Source organism: Semicossyphus pulcher, unplaced genomic scaffold, assembly GCF_022749685.1.
Source record: "Semicossyphus pulcher isolate SPU_LCO1_2020_fin unplaced genomic scaffold, fSemPul1.0.p SCAF_23, whole genome shotgun sequence".
In the NCBI taxonomy this organism is placed as follows: Eukaryota; Metazoa; Chordata; class Actinopteri; order Labriformes; family Labridae; genus Semicossyphus; species Semicossyphus pulcher.
The window spans coordinates 16,714,063-16,728,309 of record NW_027211697.1 but is presented as its reverse complement, the minus strand read 5'-3'; the positions used below and the strand labels follow the sequence as shown (position 1 = coordinate 16,728,309).

Below are 14,247 nucleotides of genomic sequence, written 5' to 3'. Positions count from 1 at the left end.
TCAGACAGTTAGACTTTTCATGCAGGTTAGTTTAAAACATTAGACCCCTGCCAGTTTTTCTTTTGTGTCAAGCAGCAGACAGACTTTGAACGACTCGTCTCAGGTCACCTGTCCTTACCTGACACCATAAGTCCTGTAATGTTTATATTGTGTACGAGACTCTGAAGTGACGCCTGCAGCCCTCAACACATCTTAAAGTTTGTGCAGACTTCCTTTTTAAGATCAAACACCTGAGTGACATTTGAAACAACCTGCTGAATATTCCCACCTGATGTGCAGGTCAGAGTGCATCACTTTGTCCACGAAGATTAAAAACACTGCAGACGGTTTTTAGTTATCCCAACCATTTATTTTGGACAGATTGTTCAACCGAGTGAGGTCTTACATAAAACGTCTGAAAAACAAAAACAAGCGCAGGAACATAAAAATGTTGGATCGGAGGTTTTTTACCCTCTGATGTTTATATTTTTCCTTTAATATTTTCCATTGATTGGAATGGCCTAGCAGCTCATTCAAGAGTTCCCGTTGTGGAAACCCCCCTCCGGATAGAAGAAGGGAGGGAGAGAAAAAGAGACAGGGGGGGGAGAGAGAGAGGGTGAGTGAGGGGAGGTGTGGGCGTGATTTCAGGTTTACATGGCGAACAGGATGAGGAACGCCACCATCAGACAGAAGAGACCCATAGCCTCAGACAGGGCGAAGCCAAGGATGGCGTAGGAGAAGAGCTGCTGCTTCAGGGAGGGGTTCCTGCGGGAGGACAGAGAGGGAGGGGTGACATACAGATCACTGAACGACAAACGAGAGACAGATCTGCAGAAACCGTCTGACAGAGGACACAAAGTCAGCACCTCCACGGTCACATGATTTCATTCTAATATTTACAGCATGAGATCATCTGAGCCATCGCTCATCATTCTGAAGGTTTAACAGCAGCATCATGTTGCACATCTCAAACAAACTCACCTGTAAGTTAAACCAGTTCAACACTTTAATGATGAAGTGAGATGCAAACAAATCTTCTGTAGGAGACGTCGTTTAGTCCTCGGTTGATATATTTTACTTTCTTTAGTTCTGACTACACACTCGATTAAACACGAACACGTGCATGCACAGGTTAACTGCCTCATTGTTAGAGAGGGTTTTATCTGAGCCAGTCAAACTAAAGATCGGTATTTATTGTACCGCTATCCCTTCTCAACCTTTTATCAGTAATAAGCAAATTCAGGTGTCAGAATCAGAGAGGGAAAGTGGCATCAGAACGTTTCTAATCTGCATGCAAACATTGTAAAGTCAGTTACTACGCTCAGCATCACCACGGGCCTGAGAGGCCTTCTGCTGACAGAGTGATGTGATTAAAGGCATAGGTGTGATTGTAGACGTGCTGTGAGAAGCAGCTGTCACATGTGAACACAAACAGCACTAGTAAAGCTAGTTAAGTCCTAACAGGTCCCAGTGATGGAGGATTAAAGAAGAGTCTCACTAACCAGTGTCACAGCTTGAACCACTGAGCAACAGGTTTCTGTGGATGAAGGTAGAAGGTCTCACCTGGCATAGCCGATGATGAGGCTGCCGAACACTGTTCCGATTCCAGCTCCTGATCCGGCCACACCCACTGTGGCAGCACCAGCACCGATGAACTTGGCGGCAGTGTCGATGTCCCGGGAGACAGCGCTGGTCTGGAAGGAGCGGGTTAGGACTGCAGACTGGCTGACTGGCAACAGGGCCTGCAAGACCAGGCAGAGGGGAAACTACAGTTAATACCACGACTGCCTCAACCAAGAGCAGAGTTAAAGATCCGGTGTGAAAGATCTGGGCTCTATGAACAGATACCGACTAGAACTAGGGCTGCAGCGATCCATCACGTGGGACGGAGTATTCGAGCCTTTAATCCAAAGACATCGAGTCATGGGGAAACACGTCTGCGTTTTTAACAGCATGGTGGAAGAGGACATGCTGAACTGAACGTGGAGCAGCTCTCTGCATGAAGCTTTGATTTACTGATAAATATAATAACCATAGCTTCATGAGACAGACGAGGTTCATTAGTGTTTAAGCTTTCTCAAGCTGACTGAAACATTTTACGCAGATTTCCTGTTTGACTTCTTCAGACAAACTTTGTAAGTCAGTGATGACGGTCGGCCCTGAACGCCAGCTGCTCCAGGCTGAGAGAGCTGATGAAGCCATAATAACTACATAATATTTATTTAACAAGGACTCATACAGATGCTAGTTTAATGTTTCAGTGTTGAACTCGTAACATGTCTGCTGCATGAACTAAATGCACCAGCCGAATATTTCCTGCTGACGCGTTGATGTTGAGCGTCTGTGTCCGGCTCGTTGGGTTCCACAAATGACAGTGCAGATGTTTCATTGTGTTTCAGCTCTACATGATCTACATGATCTACATGATCACATGCTTCAGACACGGTCTGCAGTTTCTCTGACCCGTCTTTCCTTTTTGTCTCCACTTGCTGCCAGTCAGATGACTTGTCGTGTCACATGTCCACACAGGCCACCGAAGAGACACGTGCTCTTTTATCTGCTACGGGGGCTTCCAACAGGGCGCTGAAGCAGCAGCTCTTCTGTCTGTCACTGGTAGGCTGAGGATGCAACCATTCATTGTTCAAAGGCCATCAATCTTAGTGGGCGACCGATATGCGTTTTTCAATGGCTGATGCTGATATTTAGAGAGCAGGGCGGCCGATGGCCGATACGAGGCCGATCTCATGTTGTTGAAATGAGACAAAACAGCTAAACGTGAATGAACATTTATTTAACGCTGTTGTCTGCAGTAGATCTTATTTTAGATAAAATATATCTACTTAATAAATGTGCACTGGTAATCAAAAACTAAACTTTGTTTTTCATTCACATTGATTTACAAAGTTTTGGTGCACTTGAGAATGAAAATTTGTAAACATACATAAAAAAATAAATTGTTATCGAGTTAGGTGTTTAACAGCGGGGCCTTCCCCTTTAAGAAGGTGGCCTTATGGGTGACGTATGCATGTGCTGTCTGGCAGGTTTGTTGTGGTAAGTGAGCGTAGACTGTAGAGGAAGCAGACTCCCCGAATGCTTCAAGCCGGCCACACAGACGAGGCTGCCATATTTAGTTTAATCCGCCTTGTGAGCGCAGACGTCGGCCGACGCTGTCAAAATATCATTAATCAGCCCGATTAATCGGTCTATCACTAATCAATATCCACATCCCCATATTCGTCAGGTGTGTTGAAAAGAAGCTATTTTAAGTGAACTGGCTGTGGGGTCATAAGGTCAAGGTAATCACCTGCTGCTCCACTGTGACTTCAGGTCTGTTGAAGAGGGAGACTGAGACTGGCCGGGCGAGGACTCTGGACCCCCCACGCAGCTGCAAACAGACAACGTTAAACATCAGTGCACCGACACGACATGTCACTTTAATACAGTTTGTAATGCAAAGACCAGAACCACCACCACAGAGTGACTTTCATACATAACATATACAACATAGAATAAAGTTCAACTGTTGAATTGTTGTCCTCAGTAATGACAGTGATCAGTCAATCTAATGTAAATCAGCCGTCCTGTTTCAGCCACGGTATCATCGAGCGCTTCATCTCTGAAAAATTGGCAATTACAATCAAAGCAGCGAATTAGACCGAGTGAGGAAACATTTTGTAAACAGGAGAAGGAACCATTCAGGCCGAAGAAGAACGACATAAGTCAGACTTTGTCCTCCACAGCACCTCTATGACTGAGACGCCCCACATGCTGCAGGTCAGCTGACATGTAAATGCCACTAACATTCATAACTACAGTGTCCTTGAGGACAAAATAAGAGATGGCAAAAAGTTCAAAGCTGTGAAAGTCTGGACGCATTTCTCCTCATGTCAGTGACATGTAACATTTGGGGTTCAACAGGATGTTCACTGGTGCACATTATAAAGATAACAGCTGCATTACAGTTCACAACAGCTTTAAACCTCACTACAATTATACTTGTACATTTCTAAAGAACAGCATTCCCAAGAGGTATTAAAGCGGACGTACCACAGCAGGAGAAGTGACAAACTTGGCGCAGGCATACATGGCTGGAAGCTGCAAAGAGAGGACACAGTTTAAATACACAGTCAGAGTAGCTTGTAGTTTGATCAAGCATGAGGTTCAGTGGTCTAGTTAGAGGGTGATGCAGGAATCCAACCTGGAACTAGACTGTGCGACAAGCACACAACCAACCAACACCTGTCAGACTGCTGCTGACAGGCCTTTATGAACACAAATGACACGTGGACATCCAAGACATTAAAAAAGACACTACTGTGTTTGAGAGCAAACCTGTCTAACTGAAGCTAGGTCCAAGTGCTGCAATGGCTAGTCCACACTTGTGGTGAGATGCATCTTAATGTCGAGCAGTGAGCAATAAATATTTCCACTTCACAATGACAGAGAGCCCTCTGCCTTTTCAGAGAGATTAACTTTGTGTAGCCTGCCAAGTCTGGAAAAACAGTCCTGCAGACAGAAGTTTCCTTAGGCTCACAGGTAGGGGTCAAAGTACACACACACACTCATGTAAGTAAGTGTTCAGTGCATTTGAGTCTTCCAAGTGAAATCTGTCAGTGTCAGGATAGATGCCCTGGTCACAGAGGAGAACCTGACCAGGCAAGAGGTCACATCCAGTGACAAACTGATTGAGAAGGATATCCTGGTCTGTTGGTTCTGGCCGGTTCAGCCTAGAGGCTAATCCACTTCCAGCCACTACTGCGAGGATCAACTCCAGATAAACCGCTAAATGTCCACACACGCTGCAGAATGAATGGCTTTAATACTCCCACTCTCAGACGCCATTAGCTGAAGCCTCGAGGACATTTCTGTTCGTGGGCTCCAAGAAGAAACGGGGCATCAGCTAACGTCATGATATTGTTTTAACACCAAAAGGGCTCTGAAGGTTAGCTTGCATGGTGGTGTCACCCGTTTAACGTTGGACATAGGTTTGGTTGACTGTCCTCGTAGAAGCTAAGTTGCTAAGCTAACCAGTCTGCAGACTTGAAGGTCAAAAATGAGCCACAGACGGACACACTGGGCCTGGAGAGCATGCACGATGAACTCCCTGCAAAAATAAACCTGCAGCAGAGGAATAGCATTTGCCGATATGACATCACAGGTGCCCGGCAGGTATGTCCTTGTAGCGGGGACTGATTCAGAGCTCGGTAGGCCCCGGAGTGTCAGACATTTTACTTTCATGTAAGTCAGCGCAGCTTGGCCGCGCTGTGTCCGCTGTGTGATCCGTTTCTATCACCTGCTGTACAACAACCACAGCGGGTGGCCACTAGTTATGTTACTACTGTCCGATTGCCTGTCACAATGTAAACCACGAAAACACATACCAAGAGACTCAGAAATCATTCTAAGGAACCAAGTCATTGAATGGCCGACCTAGCTTGATAGCTAGCTAATGTTAGCAATGACAGCTAGCTTCACTAGGGTTTATTGACGACGTAAAGAGCCATCTTTACAAATTAGACTCGCATGCTTTTAAAACAGAGACTAAAGTGACTACATATGCAGTGTGGGTGCAATGAAAATCAAATATTACCGGTTTGTTAGGCTTTCGGAGGGTCCGGGATTAGCTGCTCTCGCACACAGCGGCAGTCAATGAATGTAGGAGGGGAAAGACTGTCACCTTGTCATTTATAAGCTCAGCGTCTACGTCCTAAACGCCCATTGGACAGGGGGAACCCTCCTGCCTTCATAACTAGCCCATCGACATGTCACTTCCGCCCCTCTAGCCTATCATAAAAGGCTTTATTGAACACTTTACTTTCGATTGACCAAGAGGGCTATGAGGGCGGGAATAGAAGAACTTTCATTAATTTGATTGGTCAGTGTTGCCGGGAATTACGAGTTTACGAGGAACGACCTTTTAAAGCACAACCAGTGTCCTATGAGCTAACTGGTTAGCCTACGGGAAGTCCCGCCTTTCTGCCGTTTCAGTGTTGTGTCCCCACTATCCCTGTCCCCACTGAAGACCTCACATTGCTTGAAAAAAGGAAAAAGGCCAAATTAATGTTAAGTTTTACTGTCAATTTATGTGCATTAAAAGTACAGACAGTCAAACATTACATTTAAATAAAGTGAAAATATTAAATAAGGATTATTCCAGAACTGGTGAAATCTGTTCCTTAAATAAGGTGACCAATAAATGACCATTAAGTGAGCTGTTATTATTGCTCGTATGCTAAAAGCAGAGTCAACAATGCGTGACCGCAGATTCACAATTGAAAACAAATAGGGTAGTTCATCACAGTGCCAGTGTCTCCGAGGAGATGTCAACACTGAAATACACAGACATGAAAGTAATATTTACAAAAATATTTTTGTGCATGTGGGTGCATAAAATGTATTTACACATTTTTTTGGTTAAATAAATGTATTTGTAATTGTTTATCTTGATTAATGTTTGTTTCCGGCCTTTTAGCACAACCTAAGAAGTATCATACTATTTAAAAACTAAGACTTTGAATGTGTGAGTGATTTTATTTTATGTTGGCAGCCATGGACCTTCATACTCTCTATCCTTTCCTTCATCCCTCCCTACCACCCTTTGTCAGACACTGTGACCTCTGACCCCTTCTTCTTCTGTACTCCATTGTTGTCCAAACTAGCAGTTTACTCCACCAGTGCTCCCAATTTAACTCCCTCCAGATGAAAACGTCAGCTAAATTTTAAAGATATGAATAATTCAGTGCCATTTACAGCCCCCACTGAACGGGGAGGCAAGCTGTCAGCTGATTTATGCTTCCTATGCTGTCAGCTGATTGGCTGATCTCAGATGAAGGCCTTGCTCATAAATATGCATTATATCTTGTAAAAGAATTATAGATTCCTCTAAAGAGACCTAGAGAGAGAGAGAGATGTGGGTCGAGATATGGAGCTCATGCATTTACACTCCATAGCAGCAGAGGGCGCCAGAAGATAAGCCCTCGCAGCATTAACATTGGTTTGGTTTGATACTGAATGATTTTATACTTAAAGAGTTTGTTTTACATTTAAGAATCAGAATCAGAAATATTTTGATTTATTTGTGTTCAGTTTTGGTAAACTTACTTCCTTCTTTTCTTATCAGCTAATATTTATATAAAATGATAATTACACTTTTTTTTTAATTAGCCAGTTTAATTCTCATATTTCTTCCCTTTACTATAAAGCACTTGAAACTATTCCCCCTGTATAAAAGGTGTAATATAATAATGATTACAGTATTATAGTAGAGCTATATGAAAATGGTCTGCTTGAGATTCCTTTTAGTTACAGTGGGCGGCCTCTGGGCAAACTTCAGGAGTGGGAGGCAGCACCATATAGCTCTGTTAATGTATCATGTGTTTGTCTCCTGCTAGTTTATGGTTTCAATTTAAATTGTAACTATTTTTAGTGCCCATCCACACGCACACAATACATCAACAAACTGTCCTACAGTCTGTGCACACACATAAAAATCAACAGTGTAGGTGTGAGCAGGGAAAAAAGTCCAACTTGAACATTTGTCAAGAAGAAAGAAAGCTCAAAGCAGACAGATCGAACTCTCCCCATCCAGACATATCCAGGCAACACACACACACACACACACACACACACAGACTGCCATCTTCATTAGTGCTGAGTGCCAATGTGGCCTCTGGATTTATTGGCAGGCAGGGGGAAAGCAGACATGTATACACACACAACATGTGCACTCAAATACACTCACTCACGCACACACACACCTCCTCAGTATTCCACTCCACAATAGCAGAGTTATAATGACCAACCTCAGTGGGATCAATAGACAGACGAGCCTGGTTAACACACACACACACACACACACACACACACACACACGAACACCTTTACATCTTCACTGTGCAGGTCTCTGTCTGAGCTCAGGAAGATGGATAGCTGCATTCACACTGCAATTAATAATGATGGAGGTGTGTGTGTGTGTGTGTGTGCATGCGTGTGTGTGTGTGTGTGTGTGTGTGTGTGGCGTGCGTGTGCGTGTGCGTGTGTGCGTGTGTGTTTGAGAGCATAATGGAAACGTTGCTGGATGTTCCTCCCTCCATCCCTCCATCAATTTTCTAAACTGCTTCTCCTGTTTATAGTGACGGGGTTCTGGACCGTATCCCAGCATGCAATGGGTAGGAGGCAGGTCTTTCTTATAGGCTGTGATAACAAAAAGGAACCACTGTGAGGTCGCCCATTTGTTTGTCAGCTGCCTTCTTTAAGCCTCGAGTTCGGCACTTCGTCATCGCCATCTCTGCTTTCTGATGTTTAGATGTGAGGGTGGAGAATGAGTGTGGAGCCTTAGTTTAATGTAAACAGGTGAGTTGTATAAAGATTCTCCCCGTACAGCTATAGAGACCCAAACTGTTTCCTGTACCAGGCTGTAAACATGTTTATTTCTGCTGTGAAGTTTCACATGGGGCTCTATGGGGACTGACTCACTGCTGGAGACAGCCTCGAGTGGACACCAGAGGAACTGCAGGGTTTGACACTTCTGTTTCGCTGAATCTTTTTTTTTTTTTGGTTAAGGCTGGCGCTTGGTAAATGCATGAACACTACCAAGGCGTGTGTGTGTGTGTGAGTGTGTGTGTGTGTGTTTGTGTGTACATGAATGTGTGTTCTTGAGGTGTCTTACACTGCTCCTGTATCTGTATGTGTGTGTGTGTGTGTGTGTGTGTGTGTGTGGTGGCTGTGAGGGAGTTTTACAAGCAATCTCTCTACTGCTTTGTGTGGTGCACACCTGCTTTTACTACCCTACCACAGTGTAGACAGAGAAGAACACACACACACACACACACACAGAGAGAGACACAGGCTGAACCAATAAGAGCCATGTGAATGAAATCGGCTCCTTGGTTTGGTATTGAGTTCTCTCCGGCTCAGTTTACGAGGAAGCTGCCTCGTAGGGGTGTGTGTGTGTGTGTGTGTGTGTGTGTGTGTGTGTGTGTGTGTGTGTGTGTGTGTGTGAGACACTGTTAAATTGTAGTCGGGTTCTAAAGACAGATCTCAGTCTAACAGCATTCATGTACAGCTCAGTCTCTTATCCACACATGCAATGAATTCACCTGCATGAGAGGTGATATTACAGATCAGACGTGCAGGAGTCAATGAAACCTGTTTAATTCGTGCAGAAGACAGACAGGTTCAGATTGGGGTTATTGGTTAAGGAATTTAGTTATATTCTAGATTTCATTTTAAGCCTATCTGAGCTGTCATTGGGCAAGAGGCGGAGTGACACCTGGACAGGTCCCCTGTCAATCACAGGGCTGATAGAGACAGACAACCAACGGGTGTTTGTGTATCCACATCCATCGCTGACTGCCAGTCAGTGGTCGATTCAGTTGTGTCGACACTTAATTTAAACACATGAAGTGCAGCCAACAACAACAACAACAACAACAACAACAACAACAACAACAACAACAACAACAACACATCCTAAAGTCAGGTCAGCTCATTTCTGCACACTGCAACCAGCAGACGGGATCTTTGATATTTCTGTCTCTGCCCCAAAACATTAGAGCAACATGGCCGCCGCGCTGCAGCATGAGGCTGTACGGTGGACTGAACTGTTGACTCATCAGTGGAACAGCTTGATTAGTTAGAATAAACATGTGGTAGTGTTGGTTGTGTGTGAGCTTTGTAAGGTAGAGTGTGTGTGTGTGTGTGTGTGTGTGGCTTCATGCTTTGCAGTCCTCTCCACCAGCAGCTTCACTGATGCCCGATAAAAATCTTTCCCCGCTTCATTTGACCTCCACAGCTGCAGTAATTAGCACCAAAGTTCTTCTGCATTTCTGCCAGTTCAAGATAAAACTGTGCCGCTCCGTTTCCACAGTTTCCTGGAGGACCGTCAGACGGTGGCTGAGATCGAATCTGTGACCTTGTGTGATACAGCTGGTTTACAGTTTGACCAGCCGAAACCACCTGGACGTGTTTCCACATAAAAACAGATTCACTTCACGTCAGCTCTTTGGCAGCGGTTTCAGGGACTGTTATCAGCTGCAGAATATTACTTTATCTGATGCTCTGATCATTACATGTTTGCAGACTGTGTGCAGCGTTTTTAATACATGAAAGATCCATCATGTTGGTGTAACTTTAGTATTATAAAAGTTATGCATGTTAAATTAGTTAGCTGACTGCATATGATGTGAAAACAACATGAGTATTGTGTTAATGGTTTGGCCCTCAACACATGGATGCTGTGTTAATCGTGTTTAGAGTCTTTGTGACTATGGACCAAAGTATGTGAGAGAAAAGCTGTGGCTGTGTGTGTGTGTGTGTGTGTGTGTGTGTGTGTGTGTGTGTGACTCAGCCGTTTGTTTTTAGACTACACTTACTGTACATCTGCTGGTTTCCTAAAATCCTATCAGCTGTGAACTCTAAACGTTCGAGCGGCTGCAGACGTTTGTTCATGCTGCGTGCAAAGAAATGTAAATAAGATGAGAAAGATCCGTGATTTTATTTTTAAATAATCTTAAGAAGGAAATGTTCGTGTTCACTTACATTAGTTGTGCATCACTGCTGTGTGTGTTTGATTATGAAGACAGCACAACTTAAACAACACAACTACAGTTGATCTGCTACCATCCACCTCCATGAGTGAAAGATTCCCTGACTGGACATCATGTTTGTTGGACTGAAACGGAGCGCTGTGAGGACTGTCACTCAGTCGGGTCAGGGTTCTAAAGCGTTCATAAATAAACGTCTTCATTTATTTGTTGTAGTTAAAGTGTTTGTTCTCTTGTGTTCTTGTTTGCTTTGATTTCTAATCTTCGTTCTCTCTGAGGTCCACTTCCTGATTAGCGCTCTAATGAACACGTCCACATGAATGCCCCGTGCACCACCAGGTGTTGGCAATGAGGACCGTACCAAGTGGGACTTTTAGATGGGGGAGGACGCCATGGTATCTCTCTGTATTTTGTTTCCAGCCAGCTGCAGTAAAATTAACTCCAGTTTGAAGATGTTGAAGAGTTATTGTAAATGATTATGCCTCAATGAAAAGGATGACGTTGGTGAAATTCATAGCTTTAATATTGTGTTAAATGTCATCCCTGCTGTTAGCAGTGGTTTGACCAGGAAGTATTTAAAGTTTCTGTTTGATCCATGCGGCTTCTCTACCTGCCAGCCGGGGACCGCCCGCTTTACGTGAGTTTGCTTTATTTTTTATTGATGACATTTTGTGTGCAGCGTTAAGCAGCAGCACAGCAGAGATCACAACCAGGTTCCTGCGATGTCGTGATTATTTTGGTTTTACAGACATGGCACAGCTGCTGTTTCACATCCTGATTAACTTTTTAACAAACACAATGTCGACAACTGCATTTTGATTAGCAGTCATTTTGTGTTGCATCGTTTTTGAATGCAAACATAAAAGTTTATTCATAAACTAAAATCTGCTCGAGTGCTTCAAGGTTCTGACTGTTGTAGAGTTTTGAAAAAGTGAGCTCAGTAATGAGAGCTGAGCGTTGTGTTGGTAAATATGACTTTATAATGTTTTCAGCTTATGCTCCAGCAGGTCTGGTTCACTTGCTCATAGTGTGCTGATGGGGTGCAGTACAGCCTAGTTAACCACAGGTGGCAGTGCAGATATGTCAGAACCTGCAGAGTGTGAGAGGATGTGAGAGGACGGGTTTGTTACCAGGGGCTAACAGAACCATCCCTCACAGTGAGTGTGGATCTGAAGGAGCAGCAGAGCAATGGCCTCAGAAACGCCCGTCAGTGTGTTTTATTGTCGTGTAACATTTTCACCATCACTGATTTTCCTGTTGATGTTTTGTGTGCAGGATCAGGAGTTTGAGAGCACAAACATTACACTGAGTGACTCTTACTTTCTCATCGACTCAACCACACGTCTAATTACTGCTGCCAATAGTGAAACAGACTGGTGTGTAATTGAGTGTTGACCACATCACTGGCTCCATAAAGCGTGCTAAATACGAGCTGTCGCAACTCTAGACCCAACTTTAAGTGATCATTATAAGTGAAACCATGGCTCGACTTTGTAAGGTTGTGTATATCTGCTAATAAATGCTAACATGTAAATAAAATAACTTTCACTACAGAGACCCAAACTGGTTTTTACCAGGCTGTAAAGCTGGACATTTTAACATGGGGCTCTATGGGAGCTGACTCACTGCTGGAGACAGCCTCAAGTGGACAAGAAAGGAACTGCAGCTTTTAGCGCTTCACTGTTTGTTTCCAGAGGTTGCTGCTTGGACACACAATGAGCCATCTGGTTCATGTATGAATGGCTGTTGCTCCAGGACTCGTAAAATAAGGCTGCTGCCCCCCCGACATCCTCCAGTATTTGTTGGTCAGCACTTTGTGACCGATGTGGATCAGTAACCTGCAAGCCTTCCAAGTGACTGATTCTGTTTTGTCACCTGAAATAAAGCTGGTTTGTTTTACAGAAGGCTCATTAAACTGAAAAGGAAAATTATTTTCTGGGCTAATTAATGCGACGCCACACGGCAGACAGACCCCTGAACGAGCACAAGGTTAGATGTTACACGCTGGTGGCTTGTAGACACTAAAATAAAGACATCATGGCTCCTCCTGTTGTCCTGAAGAGAACTGGGCAGAGCTCAGTCAAGTTTAATTTCACGTTTTAGCAAATCTGAACATCTCTGCTCAAACTTCCAAGGACGGTAAAGAAGCATTGGTGCCACTTCTGATGAAGTAACGCAGCCTGGTGTCATCTCACTGCTGAAGAGTCAACAGAACAAAACCCTTTTTTAACTTTAAACTCTAACTTTAACTTAAGTGCATGTTAGTTTGTCATGTTATAATCCCTTGTTTGAAGGCTGTGCAAAGATGCATTTGCTGGTATGAGTTGAGCACAAGACTTCAGCAGTGACAGATTTAGTCGTCAGTCAGAAGCAGGCAGAGCTGTGTGTGTTCAGCCTCTCTGCTGAGACGGACACAAAGTCAGCCACCCAGCTGAGCTCGTGTTCAGCCACCAGACAGTAAATTATGTCACATGAAAGCCCCTCATTCACTTCTTACCTCTGTGCATCCCACCTGAGCCGCCTCAGACAGCCCAGCCTGTCCCCCCCTGTACTTATACCCTCACATGATTATACCACATTATTATGTGCGCGGTATCCTCTGTGTTAAGCTGCATTCAGACACACTCACCTGTAATTAACCCTTCTGTTTATTGTCCTACATTATTACCCTCAGCCTGGGCAGAGCTGCGCCGGGTTTCAGCCTGCACATGTGTGGCTGTCGTGGTGAACACCTGTCCAGGTGAGTTTGGAATCAGTGCAGAGTGTCTGAGGTTTAAAGGCACACCTGCTGGCAAGGAGCACAGGACTGTGCTGCTGTTTTATCTCTCACATACTGAACTGTATTAACGTCAGCTTTAGAACTGAGTCTTAATTCTGCAACAGGAAATTAAATTACCCACAATCCCTCTGAGGAGATCCCACGCTTCAGTTACAGCTTTATTTTGTTCTGTAAAGCTCGTATTGATTTGTCAATGAAGCATAACGCTGCACTTGTAAAAGTCCTCACAATGAACACACACTTTTATTATTCATACATTATTTGTTCAGACTCTTAACTTTGGTTCCATAAAACTTTAAGGTCCGTCTTTGAAATGTGCATCAGTGTTCTGGTGCAGTTTTTGTGGGCCGGGTTGTTGAGCCATAAAATAATGTTGAGGCATGCGTATGAATCCACTGATCAACAGATATGTTACACTTCAGAACACAGAGGGAAAGAGAGGTTACATGTTGGAGCTAGAAAATCTTTTCAACACATTACAGTGAAAAATAATCTCACATTTAAAATAAACATTGTAACAGCAGTGATGTAAAGACGCCAACAAACTCTCATCACGTTAACTTGCTGATGTTTTACAGGTTTAATCATAAATTACAAACGCTGAATTTGTCGTGTGAGATTCACCTGTTTGCACGCTAACAAAACATCTCAGCTGAGGATGACGAGGATGTAATTAGTTATGCAGGTATTTGACAAGCGGCAGCCGCCAGGGCTGAGAAGTGAAGCTAATGCCAAAGTGCCAAAAGCTGCAGTTCCTCTGGTGTCCACTTGAGGCTGTCTCCAGCAGTGAGTCAGTCCCCATAGAGCCCCATGTTAAAATGCCCAACTTTTGTATAGCTCACCTGTTTACATTGTATTGGGGCTTAAAGTGATGCAGCATTAGGGGCGTGGCCTCTTTGAGTGTCAGCTGGGAGCTGCTAGCTGTCTGCTAGGTGTCCCCTCAGC

General features: G+C 44.1%; 1 protein-coding gene across 1 annotated transcript; it reads right to left on the bottom strand.

Annotated features, from left to right (window-relative positions):
- Window positions 1–327: 327 nt before the first annotated feature.
- atp5mc1 (ATP synthase membrane subunit c locus 1) lies at window positions 328–5,663 on the bottom strand. Its single transcript, XM_069674095.1, has 5 exons — window positions 5,570–5,663; window positions 4,027–4,074; window positions 3,284–3,364; window positions 1,543–1,721; window positions 328–744 (listed from the first exon to the last, which is right to left on the bottom strand). Exons 2-5 carry the CDS (start codon window positions 4,063–4,065, stop codon window positions 630–632), a joined length of 414 nt encoding a protein of 137 aa, XP_069530196.1. The 5' UTR covers window positions 4,066–4,074; window positions 5,570–5,663; the 3' UTR covers window positions 328–629.
- Window positions 5,664–14,247: the final 8,584 nt, after the last annotated feature.